Genomic DNA, 18,778 nt, shown 5'->3' on the forward strand with positions numbered 1-18,778 from the left:
TCCGTCCATCCATCTCCGTTTGGCTTTTCCATCCTTTCTTTTTTCATCCATCCATCCAGTTTATTAATGTAGCTCAACCCTTTTCTGCATCTGTCCATCAATCTTCATTTTCCTTATTTAATAATGATTTATTATTATTTAAAGGAATTGAACCATCAGTTTTATTTTTGTTTTCTTGATTAATAATCATTTTAGGTCAGAATATGATTCTGTCATTTTTTTCAAAGGAGGAATATTTAATAAAATATCCTCTGAGATTAAATAATCATCAAAAATGTTGCTTCATTAATTAACTAATCACTTGAGCTCTAAAGCTCTGGTTGGTTCCATGGATGAAAAATAAAGAGTTAGTCACGTGCTGGAGGATCCGATGGTTTTAAAATCAGTCGGCTGGTTAATAAACGTCAACGGTTATAATAAACATTGTTTTACACTCTGTGTCATGAGAGGATTTAAATCTCCAGATGTTAAATGATGATTGAATTCAAGGCCAGTGAATAAATATTTAACGTTAGATTCCAGCGTCATAATCTCGACACTAATGCAGAGAAAAGGTCCAATAATATCATACGAACATCTTTCATTGACTCAGGCTACTGTTCCGACCTCGTAATGTATATGTGGCTGCAGACCGCCCCCCCCACCCCCGCTCCTCCCCTCAGGCGATGGAGGATGGAGGGGGAGGAAGCAGGCGATATATCACCGATGAGGCATTGGTCCATTTGTCTTGTGGCTGGGCAGCTGAAGGGAGAGGAGGGTGGGGGGTCAATGGAAGACATGAAGAGGGAGAGATAACAAAGAGAAACCAGGGCAGAGGAGAGGGGGAGGAAAAGGATGGAGGGAGGATGGAGGGAAGATGATTGGGTTCAAAAGACGAAGGAAGAAAAAGCGACAGAAAATGTAGAGGAAGGTGGAGGAAGGGAGGGAAGGAAGGGAGGGAAGGACGGGAGGGGAGAGGTGGAGGAGAGAACTTGGAGGAGGATGGGAGAAATGTGGAAAAAGGAAAAGACAAGGAGGTGAAGTAAATGGAAGGAGACACATAGAGAGAGAGAGAGAGGGGGAACGATAGACGGACAGAAAGTGATGAGAGAAGAAGGAGGAGGAGAGACACCGGGCGAAGAAGATTTTTTTAAACCTGCGAGCGGCTCAGAACGATTCAACAAAAATCTGCTTTAGGATGAAAAGATACGAATGAAAGTTGAGTTAAAAACTCAATTTCCTCGTTGTAAAAGATGAAATGTGTCGAAAGCGAAGGCGTGGACACTGAAAGAACAGTAACAGAGAGAATCTAGAGAGTTGTAGTGTTTCACGTGTCGTCCTCTGACTGAAAGAGAAGCGAGGCGAAGTGAAGCTGCGCAGCTCAGTGTTTGTTCATCGACGTCCTCACAGAGACCGACTCTATAATTCATTAAGAGCTGAGAGGTTTGTCTTCGGGACGGATCTGGGTTAAACTTCACTCAGAGCCGACATGTCGGGTTTCTGCAGCATCGACGAGGTCACGACACCTTCACTGCAAACAAATGATCAGACGAGCTCCTGCTGTCACTGAGCGATGTCCTGGACTCTCTTCTAGAAAGAAGTCCTGAGATTTAACTGGTGAAATAAAAATCCACATTTTAATTTTAAAAATTCTAATTTTAAGGATTTGACAAACTTGCTTTTTCACTTTACAGAACTTCTGCTTCAGCTGCGATCAAAGTTCTGCTCAATAAAATAATAATAATGATTATTGAACCTTAAATCAATTCAATAAATGTTTTTACTGAATCAAATCTGTAGAATTATATTTATGTTTGAGTAAAACATAGAGAGAGACACCGAGTTTAGCTGTGATCAAATAAAATAAGACTTTTCGTTCGTACTATCAGCAGAACTTTTCACGGAGGAGGAGTCAGATTCCATACATGACGGATTATTGCAGAATACAAATTCACTTTTATTTTTTCCTCGTCAATAAGCGCCTGCTCCCCCCTCAGCCCCCTCCCCTCCTGTATCTCCCTCAGGGTTAAGAGGGCTGTGGTAAGTGGCCAGCGGCATGCTGGGAGGTGGGCGGCGATGCTGTGTGGGCGGAGGATCACTTGCCAGCTGCTCAAGCACAGTGATGAATGATGCTGGGAGATGGAGAGATGCACTGTGGAATCACGAGCGCTCCAAACAGGAAAACAACCGAGGAAGAGAACATGAATATTAATATATTTATTCATCAACGCTGCGATCATGGTTATGTCCATCGCTTGATTTATTAATTAACTGATAATTGTTTTGTTTCCTGTGTCGAGGTGACGGATTCACATGAGATCAACACGAGTCTGCGTCTGACGGACCGGAATCCTCGGTGTCGGCGTTTATTAGCAGAAAAGTTTTACTGGTGGAGTTTCATCCTCTGCACCACGGTCGGCTCTGGGCTGCGATGACGATGAAACGTGTTGTTGTGTTTCAGTATCGTGGTGGAGGGTCGGCAGGGTCTCTGTGGGTGTGCGGTCGGGGGGGTGGTATATAATCAAGTTACACTCGATATAGCTCTTCCTCCTCGACAAAGTGGATGTGACAGCGGGAACAATGGATGATTAGCATTAAACACAGAGCTGTGGAGCTCGCTGTGGGTCGCCCGCTGCCCCACACCGACAGGAGGATGTGCAGAGTTTAAAAATACCGAGCGGTCGCAGGCGGCTGTCGGAGACGAGCCCCACACGCGGCAGCTTTATTTAAAGAGACGAAATTAGCCAATTGCAGAGCTTCTCTCAGACGACAGACAGGGAGATGTGGGGGAACTGAATCGGAAGTTTTCACTTTAAAGTTTGAAATAATTAGGATGTAGTTTCCTCCATCGATAGTTAAAAGGTCTGAAAACCACAACAACACTCCAACGAACATGCCGGACCAGTGGGTGGCGATGGAGTCTCCATCAACGACACCAGAGAAGAACTCTGTGGTCTAAATGTGTGGTGAAGTAACGGGTGTGGCTCTGCGGATCGTCCACTAACCTGAAGGTCGGTGGTTCGATACCAGACCCAAAGACAATTCGTCAAGATACTGCACTTCAAACTGTACGATAGAGATTCTCCGGAGAGCCTCTGGATTTACGCACGTGTGAAGTGTGAGTCAGTGTTACCTCCTGACCCGTTTCTGTTTTGGACCTTGTACCGTGAAACGAGACGCTGCTGTCACGCTGCCAACATTGTGCTCAACAGCGAAGCGGGGCCAAGGTTCGCCCACTTCCTGTCGGTGAGCGACAGAGTGAGGAGCTCCGTGATAAACGCGCTGACAGACGCCGTTGAACACGACTTCAGAGGCTTCAGAGGAACAGTGGCCGCTCGCCAACGCAGCGTAAAGCCAACACGCACGGCGACTTATGTTCCCGCGCAACAAGAAGAGCGAGCATCAAAGCGGAGACAATTAAAAGTGTAAAAGAAAAAGGAGGCACACCGTCTCTTTGTTTTCCTCTGAATATGTTGAAGGCGTTCATTAGGAATTAAGTGAACTGGCTCCGCTCCAGGGCCGACACCGTGTGGGCCGGCCACAAGTTATCTAACGTAGAGCTGGAACCTGCTGTGCAGTTAATTAGCTGGGGATTCTGGATGGTGGGATTCATTACACGGCTGATTGAGCAATGAGTCCCTGCTTTTTGCGAGGGGTGACCCGAGGGGCCGAGTGCAGCTCAGGTCGAGGCTCGGAGACGGAGCTTCGTCCGAAGACATCTGCAAAAAGACGTCCAGCTTTCTCCAGTCCTCATGGAACCGCCATGGAGGACGTAGAAAACACAGCAGTTATTGGTGGAATAATGAGGAATAATGAGGTATAATACTAGTATTCAAGTCTTCCTCGTTTGTTTCAGAGCTTCAGACTCTTCGCTTCAGTCTGAAGCTGAACATCAGGTGTGAACGGTTCCTCAGACCAGAGGAGGAGATCTGGGTCTGTCGGTTCGCAGCGAAAACACTTTGTTGGACCAATCACAGGAAGTAGAGACACGTTAAACCATAGAAGAAGAAAAGTGACACCTGCTAGTGACACCATCATGATGTCACCACGGCAGGTGGACGACGCCCACGTCAGACGCTGTCTACAACCCAATCAGAGTCAAGTATAGGTAGACGACGCCCACGTTCGGTGATGACGACAGGACGAACGTGTGTCAGACTAAATTCTTTCGTCCCTGAATTACGATCAGTTCACGTGAAGCTTCAGACTCTCAGGTGAGAGGAGTCTTTTCTCCAGCAGCAGATCCACAGTGTGTTTGTCGAGGACTATTTCCAGTTGTGGATTGACGCAGGTCGTGTGTGTGTGTGTGTGTGTGTGTGTGTGTGTGTCAGACTGAAACTCTGTGTTCATGGTGATGAAGGATCACGTCAGTGTGACTCTCCGCTGTGTTTCTATTCGTTTCTCAACAACATCTGCGGCTCAGAGGAACCAGAGACATCAGGCGAGAAACAGAAAATCACAGCACACGTCCAATAATCTTCAGCTGCTCAGAGACGAGGAGGACGACTCCAAACACCCCCCCCCCCCCCCCCCCCCCCCCCCCCCCCCCCCCCCACTGCTGCACAAGCTGCTCTCTCTCTCTCTCTCTCTCCCCCCGAAGTCAGCCGGAGCTCCACCGGCTGGCAAACGCTGACACGGTGATCCACGGCAACAGGTGCCAAAGGGTCGTTGCCGGGGCAACAGTGGCACTTTGCATCAGCCGTAGGACACGAGCGAGGAAGACGATGACGACACCGGACGAAGAGTTCAGGAGCAGAAGGAATAGATTAAAACATTAGGAAATAAAAACAAGATAACGGAAAACAGATTCTACAGATTCTAACGTTTTTACTAATTCAACTTTGCAATAAAGATTTTCTATCGGTGCAATATCAACGTTATATAATCCGACACAGAGTTCATCTCCTGTTTATATCGTACAGATTTCTATTTGTAATAATTCCTTATGTTTTATATTTTACTTTATGTTCAGCAGCAGCACAACTACCTGCTCTTCTTCTCATGAAGATTAATTATGTATTTAACGGTTAATTACGAGCAAACATTCAGATATTTTGGTGCCTGTTGATAAAAGAGTTACACCAGAATGAAAAAATTATATATATATAAATATAAACAGGGTTAGAAGCTGTTATTGCTCTAAGCTTGATTGACATAGAAACTAATATTACTCATAACGTAGAGTTTCTTTATTTGATGCCTGTGGTTAAAACTGAATCAGTAGAACTTAGTGTTCAGTATTATATTTAGATATTTGCAGAGTGTTGCTGCAGCTTCGTCGTCAATCTCCACAGATTCTGGATGAAATGAGTTTGGTGATCCTGACTTTTTCATGTTTCACCATTATGATCCTAAATTTAATTTCTCAACACCCTGACACGAGCCTGGTGATGATGACGAAATCACGCAGAACTCAAACTGCTGCTGAGCCGACCTGAGGGACGGAATCCGAGCATTTCACAAAAGATCGTGTCACAGTTCAAAGTCTGAGTGTTTCAAACACAATAAATCCTCTGTCTCCTTCAGATGGAGCCGGAGAGAACCAGTCGAGTTCAAGCACACGAAGAAAAGTGACTTTGCATTAAAGCTGTAGTTCAAAGAGCAGAAGAGACAGGACGCCGTTTCAGCGGCGAGAAGTTACGCCTCGTTACACTGACCTTAAACCCACGAGTCCATTAAACGTCCGAGTGGTCGTTAAAAAGCAATAGATGTCAAAATATTTTACAGTGAGTCATCGGATGTGAAACAGTGGTGATATCCATCACAGGTGCGAGACACATAATGAGCCCGAGAGGCGTCTGTGACTCAGACGCTTTTAAGAATGAGTCATTGTTTCACAGCTGATCGATGATCAGCAGCCGTGAGGCGGAGCAGGTACGAGAGTCGGGTGATAAACAGGAGGAAGACGTCGCTGTCGTTACCTCACATGAGGCGTCGCTTCAGGGGCCTGAACACAACTCGAGGCAGAGGATCTGGACGAAGCCGGCGTCTTTTCAAAGTTCGCTGGATAAGAGCTAAAATGATGACGACGTGAAGCTGCATCGAGCACAAACAGAAGCTGATTTAGATTTAGATGTCAGCCATTATCAGTTCATCACCTTGTGCAGTGACACACTCGACCCAAAGTCCTGATCTGTCTTTCAGCAGCGAGACAAGAATGGCGAGCAGGGCTGGTGGGGGGGGCGACGGTGTCATGGAGCCACAGTTTTATTGGTTTGGGCGGTTTTACCTCAGACGTCTCGAGCTCTGAACCTGACGGACGAAACGTGAAGGAAAATGACAAGCGTCCTGTTTGTCGTGCTCCCGACCTGACGGGTCCTGACCCTCATCACCCGTGTTGATCTCTGACGTGAGTCTGACACAGACTCTGACGTTTGCTCACGTTCGAGTCACTCGGTGAAATCGCGAGAAAAAGGCTCCTGCGAGATGTTGATCGTGCAACATAGCGTGAGATAAACCCGCTCAGGAACAGACTTGATCACGGTCCTGACGTGTGCGGCATGAAGACTGAACGTTTTGATCGCGCCTCATACATGCAACTGAAAAAGTGCTCCAGATATTTTATAGATTATTTCACCGATAGGAAAAGAAACAAACTCACGGCTGCTGCCGGAGGAATCGAGTCTCCGACTCCGCCCAGACAACACTAATCGTACGCTGACTTTAATCACCAGCACCTTTTCTATCGTTTAATTCTGCTTCCTGTCGTCGTACCTGATCTCTCTGCCTGAGGGATGTGAAACGTCTCCATGTTCCCAGCAGCTGTGAAGTCTAACGCGGCGACAGCTTCGTTAAACTGCGTGACCCTCATCTGTGAAAACCAATCAACCCGCAGCCTGTCTCCAACGCCGAGACTCATTTTCCCATGAGGCCTAGCGTTTCCTGCGCGACACCCCTCTTCCTGCCGGTTCTCAAGTCTCCAACTGTGGATAATAGATGAGAATTTTTCACATCGCCTCGTGCAGACAGCAACAGCCAATGAATAAATAAGAGAGTAAATCGGTCCTTTCTCCAGACTGAACCTGTCGAGTATAAGCCACCTGAGCGTAAGAGAGCGAGAGCGAAAGAGTCGCAGCTTGAAACCAGCGAGATTCTTTCTAAATAAAGAGCAACGAGCAGCGTCACACACACACACACACACACACACACACATATATATATTACAGATATTTCAGTGAACAGTCGCTTATAAATACTTTTATGAATTCCCTCTGACGTAAATTGCTCCTGTGGTGTGACTCAGCTCACACACACACACACACACACACTCACACGTTCAATGTGTTCAACATGGAAAGATATTGAGTTGGAACTTTTGTCAAGACGTGAAAACTCGTCGGCTCCTCACAGGTGAAACTATTTACTCTGCTCGTACGTCACCGTCGTGTTGCGTTCACCGCCGGTGTCGAGGCTGATGCTACTCGGGTCACATGAGAGGAAGTAGTGTTGCACTTTGTGTCGTATATTGTAGGAAATGTTTTACTCATGTCTTTTCTTTGTTGACGTCTTTTATGTCGTGCAATAAAAACCAAGTTTCCCACCTGGGAGAGCAAACAACCGAGTAGTGGTGCGTTTCAGAACTCCACGTATTATTGTGGATGTGACCTGAGGCCGGAACAATTAGAGGAATCAGGGAGTTTCCTCCCGTGTTGTGCACGTGCAGCCCGGGTGACTGAGCTGCTGGTGAGTCATGAGCGGGCGACAGCCGGAGTGAGAACACCGACACACCGGGTGAATCCCTCAGTGATTCTCACTGCTGCCGGAGGTTCCGCTTCACAAACTGAGCTCCGTCGTGTCATTTAATCTTCTCTGCACATTTTCAGATCAGTTTTCATTTTGAAACAGCCCCCAGGAACGATAACGAACATTTTCCTGGTCGTTCTCATCACTTCCATCGTCTGGTTTGTGTCATTGTTCTGTTTCTCTGGTGACTGATGCCGTGTGTTGTGATTACTGACTGTTGTAGGATTATCAGGAGTTTGTAAGAACTCAGCTACTGCGAATACTTTACACAGTACTGGATCATACGTCTGTTTGTTTGGGAAAATACTCAGATGGTAGTTTAATTATACCAATTAATCAAATATATATATTTTATTATATTATACTGATATTATCAGTCAAAATAATCAATTAATTAAATCTTAAAACAATACAAACATTCACATTTCACCATGTTCAGGTGGAGAATTCCTTGGCTGTCAATAATTATATAATTATATAGTTATATATATATATATATATATATATATATATATATATATATAATTATATCATTATATAATTATATATATATATATATATATATATATATAAAATCAGTTCAAAGTTCACTGAGGCTGCAGGAGTTTGTGTTGTTGATGTTATTTTAGGGGGATTTTCCTTTAAATGGATCAATCAAGCTTCTCTGTACAACACACACACACACACACACACACACACACACACACACACACACTGTCCAACACGCTCTATATGCCACATGCACGTGAGACTTCTCATTTCCAACTGTATTTCCTTGATGCACTCTCACTGACACCGCCCCTCTCTGCTGCACACAGCTGCCGGTGCATTACATGAAGCTAATCAATGCACTGGCAGCTATAAATAATTCACACTCTGCTCCATCCATCACCAGCAGAGGTGATGCTGCTGCTGCTGCTGCTGCTGCTGCTGCTGCTGCTGCAGGGCCCTCCTCACCCTGGGATCTGCATCCTCCTCATCCTCAGTGGACCATCAGCTGCGGGAGGAGCAGGAGGACGAGGGTGCTCTTCCTCCTCCTGCTGCTCTTCCTCGCCAGTCCCACCCACATGTAAGATATGGCGGTTAAAGAGAAGATGCACCTTCACCTGGTGGAGAGGATGGATAAACACCGAGGAGGAGGAGGAGGAGGAGGAGGAACATGGAGGAATCAACCGTAGCGCGCCCTGGTGCCGAACCCAAATGAATGAATTAAAAACCCAGGTTTTCTCTGCACAGTGCGCGTCTCCACCATGTTGCATGAACACAGGTGAATCTGACTGACACCTGCGGACCGTCTGCACACACACTACAGACACACACACACACTACAGACACACACACACACACACACACTACAGACACACACACACACTACAGACACTACAGACACACACACACACACTACAGACACACACCAGCAGTTCACGCCTAAAACCCTGTGCGCACCCTCTCGCTCTCCTCCGTCTCCCTCCTCACATCATCTGCACTGTAAACATCACCTCCTCCTCCTCATCAAACACACAAACAAACACACACACACACACACACACACACACACACACACACACACACACACACACACACACACACACACACACACAATAACAATCATAATAACCGGGCATCCTCGCACACACGCGCGCACTGAGACACCGTTGCGCACGGTGCGTTTGGTTTTTACTGACCTGATGCGTCTGGAGCGACCGAGGCTGAAAGGATCCGGACCAGTCTGCAGCCAAACCTCCGTCTGATGCCTGTCCTATATCCCGTCTCTCTCTCTCTCCCCCCCTTCTCGGTCTCTCCCTCCCTCTCCCTCCCTCTCTCCCTCTCTCTCTCTCTCTCTTTGTCTCTCCACCACCACCACCCCCTCCTGCGCTATATTACCTCACAGTCTCTGCTCCTCCAAGACACAGAAGAAGAGAGCAGCAGAAAGCATATGGCGACAGAGGAAACGGTTCAATACAGAGAAACAACACCGGTTTTTAAATGTCCTCCTGGAACCTGCAGGATCCTAAGAACACACACACGAACACACACACACACACACACACACACACACACACACACACACACACACACACACACACACACACACACACACACACACACACACACACACACACACACACACACGAGCAGGTGATGCTGCAAAAAAACACACAATCCCAAACATGCATCAGGTTTCAGAGGCTGAGAACTTAATCAACTCTCTCCTTCACAATAAAAGAGGGACACCATATTTAAAATGAATGAAAGCTCAGTATGAGCTGCACAAACAGATCCTCTGTTCTTAACCCTCGACAAGAGTAAAACTACAAAAACACGTAGAAACCTCAGAGAGAGTCACATGTGAGTACAAATACAGGTTGTTATCAGACGTAAACTGGAAATAAGTATATTTATGTAAATTCTACAAACATCCGTCTGTAAGTGGAACGATTCTCTCACAGATCGTTCGTCGTGTCAGCTTCACACTCGTCGTGGTTTTTCTTCAGGTCCGAGGACAAGCAGTTCTACGTTTGGTGCGATTTGTACAATTCATATGTTCAATATCAATAAAGATTGAATCAACTGGAGCCTTGCAGCCATAGGGGCGGGGCTTTCGCATGAACCTATAATAATAATCATCATCATCATCATTAAATCAGCACTCGGCAACTGACCCAGCAACATCTTTTGTTTTTAGTTTGGTTCGTGTCCAACCTGCTAACGTGGAGGAGCAAAGTCCAATCGACTTTAAAGAAGATGCATCATGGGAGCTGCAGTTGTTAAAAGCTAAATAAAAACAAAATAATTTCTTGTTGAGATTCAGATTATCGAATATGAATGAAGCTCAGAGAAGCTGATGAATCAAGCGGAGAAACAGACGCTGCAGCTCTTCAGAAATAAAAGATAACGATGGTGCGTTCAGGTGCCGGCAGCTGTCAGAGCTGCTGAGGCTGGAGGCTGCTGATGTGACGCCTGGTGTAACACTAATGCTCTCATTGTTAAAGTGTCATTACCAGCCTCATTTATCACTGTGCACACACACACACACACACACACACTGAGCAAACACAGGACAGGTGCTGCCTGCTGCTCACGGCCGAGTCACGCTAACAACATGGAGTCTGTACGAAGACAAACACAGACACGCTGACGTCCTGAGAGACAAACACTGGATATAATAAAACTGAGAGAAAGAAGCAGATAAACGTGATGAACGTAACATGACCGAAGTTATTTTACATGTAAATATGTTTAATTCACTTTGCCTGATGTTTTTCATGGTATTGTTGAATGTGTGTTTATTTTTTAATAACTAGGTTCTGCTGCTTCGTCACAACATTAAACTGCAGAGTCATTTCAACACACTGTGTCTTTACACTGGAAATAAAACAGAATCTGTTTCAGCTGCAGGTTTCCAAAGTCGCGCTTTAAATTGTCATATCCTGGTTTTAAATAATGGAAATGATTGTTAGAGTCAAAACACAGCGTTGTTTGTGTGGTCACACACGACTGCAGATCCTTGATGAACACGGATCACATCAATTCATTTCACTGGGTTACTTACAACTTTAAAAGATCCAGGATCAAACAAACAAACTTGGAAGAACGAAGCTGTGCGTCCTCAACATCTGTTTCAGGCTCTTTACTGAAACAACACGATGCATTAAAGAAACGAGCTGCTGGGACAGAGCCGAGCACATTTTCAGTGAACTACTAATGACTACTAATCACTAATATAATGCGGCACCACATTATTCACTGAATCAACACGGGGAGTTAATGACGTCGAGTGCGGAGCGACGATCACGATCACAGCTGCTCCTGAGGAACTTTCAGTTCACGACTCAACACACGAGAGAGAAAGTTAAACCTCTTATTTTCCGTACGATCACTACGTAAATTAAATTTATTAATTTACTGGACATTAGATCAGAAAATTCTCTCATAATTTCTTCCCACGCTGGAGGAAGCTGCTTCATTTCACGTGCACTAACATTTGGTTGAGTCCGTTCGGCGGCTGCAGATCAGGGAAGTGAACCTTGTGCTGTATGTTTGAGATGGAACACACGCATGTAGGATGTTCCATGACAAAAACAGGCATGAGGGTGTAATTGCATTAAGCCGATGCCTTTAAATAGCAAAGTCCTGCCAGACAAAATGCTAATTAATGTGATTTGGGTCTGTTAGCGTCTGATGTCCAGGTCTGAAGTGTCCACAGCACGTTCACAGGACGATGCTCTGGATATCGGATTATGTATATTTGCTGTATGTTGTTCATTATTTCTGGAAGACGGCCTGAACACGTCCGACACAGAGGTTCAGTGGGTTGTTGTTATTTTATCACTTTTAAATTTTAAATTCAATGAAAACACAGGCAGCATTTTCTCTAAATAAAATTACTCTCTGATAAAACTCAGTCCCGTCTCTGAAGGTGCGATGATGTTTCTCCCCTCCCCTCCCCCCCCCCCGGTGATTGTCTTATAACCACATCAGCGGCCGCGTTGACCAGATGTTGCTGAAAAACACATCGAGTCGTGAATTATTCACTCAGCAGCGACACTGCGATGTGTTCGTACTCCATCTGTTCACTGAATTACACGTTTTCGTGTTTTCACACTGAAAAATCATCAGTGTTTAAATCAACATCGGAGAGTCGACGCTCTGACAGTTTGATTGTGCAGCAGAAACTTTCACTGGAGGACATCTGGTCTCCTCGGGACATGTCCTGCTCAACTTCGTGAGGAGCAAGGATCGGAAAGATAAAGAATCTGAGTTGTCTCAACATTGGGGTTGCATCTGAAGGCCGCGTGCATCACAGTGTCTGTCCCATTTCAAAGGTGAATCCTTCCCGACCCGAGCTAACCCAGGATTCACAGCGCTTTGGTGAAGAACCTTCTTCGTTCTGTTTGTGAGGACAAATGTCTGAGTCAGTGTCTCTGGACGTTTTCTGGATCTTCTCCTGAGGCCTCCTGGTAAAACGTCAGTAAGATGTCAGAGTGAGTCCGTGTGAGCGAGTGGACGTGTCTCTGAGGTTTCTAACACGTGACGGACGTGAAACTGGAAAAACACAAATATCTCAGGATGAAGAAGAAGAGGAGCCGAACACGGAGAAGACGAAGACTTGGAAAACTTATTAAAGCTTCTTTTCTTGCTTTGTCTTCCATTTCCTTCTTCCTCCTCGTCTCTTCTCCCTCATCTAAAACTTCAGATCTTTCCGTCTTCTTTGTTAACGCTGACACGGAGCGAGGGAAGAGGATTTTAAAGACGCAGAAATAATCTCAATCTGAATTAAGACCCTGGAATCAGCCCAACTTTTCTCTATCTGCTCCCGGACGGCTTCACTAAAGCTGCTTCTATATTCGTCTTCACTGTTTTAGTTGTTTGCTCGTCCTCTGCTCTGATTGGTCCATTAGTCACAGAGACGACTCCAGTTTATCATCGGAGAACAAGCCATCGCTGCCGCTTCGCTGAGCGATCCATCACTGCTGTTAGAGGCTTGATTTGAAAAACATAAGATTCATTGCTGCGGCATCTCTTCCTCATTACGGCAGCAGGGCAGCGGTCGCACCAGCAACTTGTTTAATATGTCGAGAATGAGAGAAAACACGATGGAGAGTCGTGAGGCGAAAACAGGAACCGCTCGCTCGTTAATCTCGAGGAGGAAGACAACGAAAACTTCAGGAAGACGACGCGTGGGGTCACGTGACAGCGAACGAGGTGCCCGACGCTCACAGAAATCTGCTGCTTCAGGCTCATCGATGCCTTGGAATCAAACCAGCAACCCTCAGAGCAGTGAACGACCTCTACCTGCTGGACCACACGTCCGCATTGTGAATGAAATCGTTTGGTAAATTTTTCACTGTTTCCTAAATGAAGATTCTCACAAATCTTCAAATGGAAATATAATTGCAGCTCTAATCTGTTTCACAAACATTCGACAATCTTTTCGATTCATTTTCCTGCTTTCGGAGCTGAAATCCACCGAGTGCAGCAGAAATGAATGAATCTCATGACAGAGAATATTGGTTTTTAATCGGGAGGCCGAGAAGAAGAAATAATCCTGTGTGCTGTCTGTAAGATGGATGCTGCCGTCCTCACTTTTCTCTTTACAATACTCTTTGTGCAGCTCAGTCCTCTGACTGTGTGTGTCTGTGTGTGTCTGTCCTCCTCGTCTTTATCCCGAGTGTTCGGTGGAGCCAGCCGAGCGTTGCCGCTGTCAGCAGTTCGCTGCCTGTGCAGAAAGAAAAGCCCTGACTCCTGCACTTGTAGTTGAAGCAGTAATCTGCGTTCTCGCTGCTTGTTCCCACAGGTCAACGGCACGACTGACAAACCTGAACGTCTCCTATTGTTGTCAGAGACAAACTCGCACACACTTTTTTAATTCTCTTCTTTACCTGGATTTTTCTCCACAAACTCTGTTTCCGCTCTTGTTGTCGAGCACAATCACAGGTTTACGCTCATTTATTATATATATAGTTAAACCTTCAAGACTAAAGGAACAAAATCGCAGATACTTCAGTCATCGCTCAGTTTATAAAAAAACACTTGGATGCACGAGAGATTTTACTTTTATATATTTTTCCTGAGAGAACGAGAGGTTTGCGTTAAAGATGGAAAATCCTCCATCTTTGCACACGAGGCTTCACCTCAGATCTCATTTCAACAAAATCGATGATTTTAATCTGGAGACACCAATTAAATCTCCGACAAGTAATTTGCCTTTCGAGTGTGAAATTTAGACCAGGCTGCTCAGATCAGGTGTGGGCCTCATGTGCTCTTCAGTCATGAACGAGATAATCAATTATCTAAGTAGCATTTAAATTAGTCACGAGGAGATGATGAAATTTACCAACCAATAATATTTCATTCATTCATTGTAATGCTGCTCACATGCGTCCACACAAACCTCATGTTTCCAGGTTTGGTTTGAATTTGTTATTTGACGATATACAGACGGAGGTGACGGTGAAACAGGCGGCACGTATTTAAAAACATCGGTTTTTGTTTGGGATCAGTGTCCAGTGACATTTTCTTGGGGGATGTTTTTTTTTAGTCCACATTTAAAATCCAGAAAAAAAATGTTTTCTGCCGTCGAGCTGAAATGAAATCACGTTTATTTAGTGGACCATCAGGAAAACACCGAGTGTGAGAGAGTGTGACTGAGCATCAAAGATTCTCATCTCACCAAAACTCCAGAAATCAATCAGGAGGCCTCGGGTCAATGCAGCACTGCAATTATCCAGAGCAGCGGAAGTGCCCTTTAACAGATACACACAGTTATTCGTTTTGACTGAAGCAAATGGACGGGTGGGTCTGATTATCTCCCTGCACGCAGCTGCAGATCCTTAACACACACACACACACACGAATGAAGACACAAATAGCACGTCACCGACACACACATGCAGATCTGCAGACACACACACACTCACACACAAAGCTTGTCTGAAAGCATTAGTATCTGAACAGATTGATCGGCGTGCATGAGCCCACCTGAGCCGAGCGGCTGATGAAACCGAGGAGGATCACCTTGGGAAAAGCTGCTGTTCAATGAGAGTATCGATCAACATGAAACCAGATTTAGGCTGAAAGCTTGCGTGTGACACGGTTTCACTTTCTGCAGAGAAGATTGAGTCCTCATGGTTCCAGTTACAGGGTTGAATTTCTATATCTTTTAAATGTCTCTGTTACCGTTTACGTTCTCCATAAACCAACATGTAAAGGTTACACCCATAATGCAGCAGTCCATCATTCTCTGGTCATGTGACCCGGTGACAAAAAATAAAGTCAGAAATAAAACATAGAAAAATATTTCAACCAAAAGCTGCATTTTCACAAAACGTTTTGGAAAGATTCCAGGATTTTCCACATTTTTACACTTTCAGGGAACAATTCATGGATCTGGAATGTTTGAGTTTGTTAATCTAGATTCTAGATTAATAAACTCAAACATGTTTACGGGACTGATATCCATGCATGTGTGTACGTTGGTGCAGATCCAAATAAGAATCCAGATCTCGTGAATTTAAACGCAGCGAGTTTGTTTGTCAGCACGATCACATTAAACCTATAGACAGATTTAAATGAAACCGGAACGATGGGACAGCTGCCAACAAAGTCCTCATAAAATTGTGAGATTGGACATTTTAACTGATTTACCAATGAAATGTATTTTTTCTAGAACTATAAACCTGTAACTCTGTGTATCTGAGATTATGTGGATTCAGTAGAGAATCAAACCGTTTGAATCTTCATTAGTTGGATCTATGTCCAAAAGAATATTTAAGAGACATGAGCTCCACGGTCACGTTCTAGTTCTGTTTATTTGATTGCTACGTAAAGTTGCATGAAAAATAAACATCAGCTCCACTCGGACAGTATCCAGCTCCGTTCCGTGCCCACTGAGCTTTAACGCCACAAACACCAGAACAACCGTGATTTACAGGCTCGCTGTAAATGGAGAGGCCGCTCCATGTAGAGCGGACCATCAAAAGTTAAATCAGACAGACCTTCCTGCTCGCACATGAAGGAGACCCTGCAGGCAGCATTATTTGATTTACAATCCCATGATGCTCGCTGGCAATCACATCCCCGGATATTGACTGACCTCTTCGCGACGTCTCTGCTACAATAAATAACAGCTGGGATCAGCAGGCGGACGGTGGGAGGACGAACTCAAGGGCCAATAAAGAGCAAGACGCCACATTCAAAACCAGGTGCTCGACAAGACGGGAAGGATTTTACCTTCAGATAAATCCTGAACAACAAATTACGTCAGTATCACTGTCGTGGTTTTATCATTTTAAAGCAGAGATGGTATTTGAGCTGTTGTCATTTCAGAATGTCAGCTTCAGGCCGACTCACTTGGTTTTCAATGATTCTAAACAAAGACAACGTGTCTTAACTTCCCTATTTTGAGCTTTTGTATGGTTCATGTCCCCTCTGCTAACGTGGAGGAGGAGGGGGTTTACACTACACTGCAGCCAGCCACCAGGGGGCAGTTGCAATGCTTTGGCTTCACTCTTAGGATCTGTAGATGTCGTCCATCTTTATTTTCAGTCTGTGGTTTGTACCAATATTTAATATCTTTGTTGTTGTTTCTAAAATTAAGATTTTTTTAATAATTTCATATTTTAATTTAGTTATGTTGAGTTTTCGATGTTACTGGTGAAGAAGAACTTTCCTGAGCTGGATTCAAATAAACACATCACATGTGAGATGGATGTGAACCGACATTTTAAAAACATTTAGCGGTATTTAGTTTGCGTGTTTATTTCATCTTCCCTCCATTTATCATTGACTCCGTCCGCCCACACACGGTTCAAGGTCCAGAGAAATGAAATGAGTGTCTCAGCTCAGATTCTCTGTGAAAAGCTTCAATGTGAAAACTTCCCAGTTTCATTCTGCAGTTCTGCTCGAAGGCAACGCAGAGATTTAAATCTAAATACAACAACACAGATTTCAATAATTCTACAGGAGTTAACTTAACGACATGTGACTGATCACGACACCAAGTATCAGCCCGTCAGCTTCATTTCCTACCATAGATTTCTAATATATTCTTTATACTAAAGAAAAAGAATTAATTCAGATTAAACATCTGAAATCTCATTATCTTTTATATTTTGACAGATATATGCAGCATTTCAGTAATTATGTCTCTAGACACACGAGAATTACAAAGAGACCAATTTTAATGTCAAAGACAAAGAATATTTTACACAAACAATGTATGTACAGAACAGGGGCCTGTGTGTTTATCTGCTTATCAAACAGGGAATGAAGCCCACTGTTAAAGCACAGCTGCACCATCTGCTGGTGATGAAAGGCTACTGCTGCTTCAGGGGGTTGAAGCCAAGATTCAAAGCTCGACAGAATTTATTTGTTTCATTGCGATGAGTGTCATCAGTACCAGCTCAGCAGCTCCGCCTCAGGAGTCATTGGGGAGGCCGAACAGTTTGACGGTGCCCGCCTCTCGGTTGTTGTCGTACTTGCCGTCCTTGTCGTCGCAGGCGTAGGCCAGCAGCGGCCTCTTCGGGTGCCAGGCAACAGTGAAGGTGGGAGAATCACACTGAACCTCCCACAGCTTCTCTCCTGCAAAACAAGAGACGGTTGAGGCGTGGGTTTAGTGGAAAATCTGAATCTTTAATCATTAAAGAAAATCCAACAAAAAACATTTGGTGCAGTTCAAAGAAGAACGAAGATTCAGGAGTTTGTGTTTCTCATATGAAGAAGCAGCAGGAGATTGTTCAGGACGTGACGTCAACATTCTGCTGGGCCTCAGTGTTTACAGCAAATCCACCAAAAGCTCTCAACTCTCGTCAGCTTCACCAGCGTCTTCTTTATTATTTATATTCTTCCACTTTCACAAGTATTCAAAAATGTTACGGTAAACCCATTTTGACAAATGTTTACTGATAAACCAGCCTCTTGTCATAGTGTCGGTTACCACAGACACACTTCGACGCACTGACCTGTTTCCACCTCGGCGATGTCTATGAAATGATCCTCAGAGGCCGAGGCCAACATCTTTCCGTCATGGCTGAAGCTCAGCGTCCTCACAGGCCAGTCTAACCTGCGATACAAAGAAATGCATGAATCAATAACAAGTATTATCAGCCGGGAAACCAGAGAGTAGTAACTGAAAAACGTTCGCAGACTCTGACCTGGAGAAGCAGCGGACACACACCAGCTCCTCCACGTTCCACAGGCTGACCAGGGCGTCTGCACTTCCTGTGGCGAAGTACTTTCCTGTGGGGTCGAACTTGATACAGATGCAGTTGGACGGATGAGCGTTGATGGACTGGATCGGCTTCAGCTCCGGATAACTGCAAACACACGATCACTTTGTTTCAGCTCTGAAACACACAGCTGGGTCACAGGGATCACATCCTGCAGCTCCAGCTCTTCAGCTGCCTCTCAGCAGAGATCCTCTCTGGTTTTCATGAATGTGTAAAAGTTTGGAAAACTTACAGATTGAATAGTAACTTTTACTAAATCCCACGTAACTCTGTCTTTCGGGTTACGTTTGGTTCTTACCTCAGAATATTGATGCAGCCGTTTCCGT

General features: G+C 44.8%; 2 protein-coding genes across 2 annotated transcripts in view; both read right to left on the minus strand.

Annotated features, from left to right (window-relative positions):
• Positions 1-9,552, minus strand: part of LOC109640038 (complexin-2) — a 29,636-nt gene extending 20,084 nt beyond the window's left edge. The window contains exon 1 of the mRNA XM_069531953.1: positions 9,408-9,552. The gene's annotated coding sequence lies outside the window, so the exon portion shown is untranslated. The remainder of the gene's footprint in view (positions 1-9,407) is intronic.
• A 7,835-nt stretch (positions 9,553-17,387) lies between these two features.
• thoc3 (THO complex 3) overlaps positions 17,388-18,778 on the minus strand; it is a 3,150-nt gene continuing 1,759 nt past the window's right edge. The window contains exons 3-6 of the mRNA XM_020109074.2: positions 18,751-18,778; positions 18,378-18,539; positions 18,186-18,286; positions 17,388-17,805 (exon numbers count right to left, since the gene is read on the minus strand). The exon at positions 18,751-18,778 is cut by the window's right edge and continues 177 nt beyond it. Of these exons, the coding sequence (XP_019964633.1) occupies positions 17,642-17,805; positions 18,186-18,286; positions 18,378-18,539; positions 18,751-18,778 (455 nt within the window). The 3' untranslated portion in view covers positions 17,388-17,641. The remainder of the gene's footprint in view (positions 17,806-18,185; positions 18,287-18,377; positions 18,540-18,750) is intronic.

The sequence above is a fragment of the Paralichthys olivaceus genome, chromosome 9, assembly GCF_024713975.1.
Source record: "Paralichthys olivaceus isolate ysfri-2021 chromosome 9, ASM2471397v2, whole genome shotgun sequence".
NCBI lineage: Eukaryota > Metazoa > Chordata > Actinopteri > Pleuronectiformes > Paralichthyidae > Paralichthys > Paralichthys olivaceus.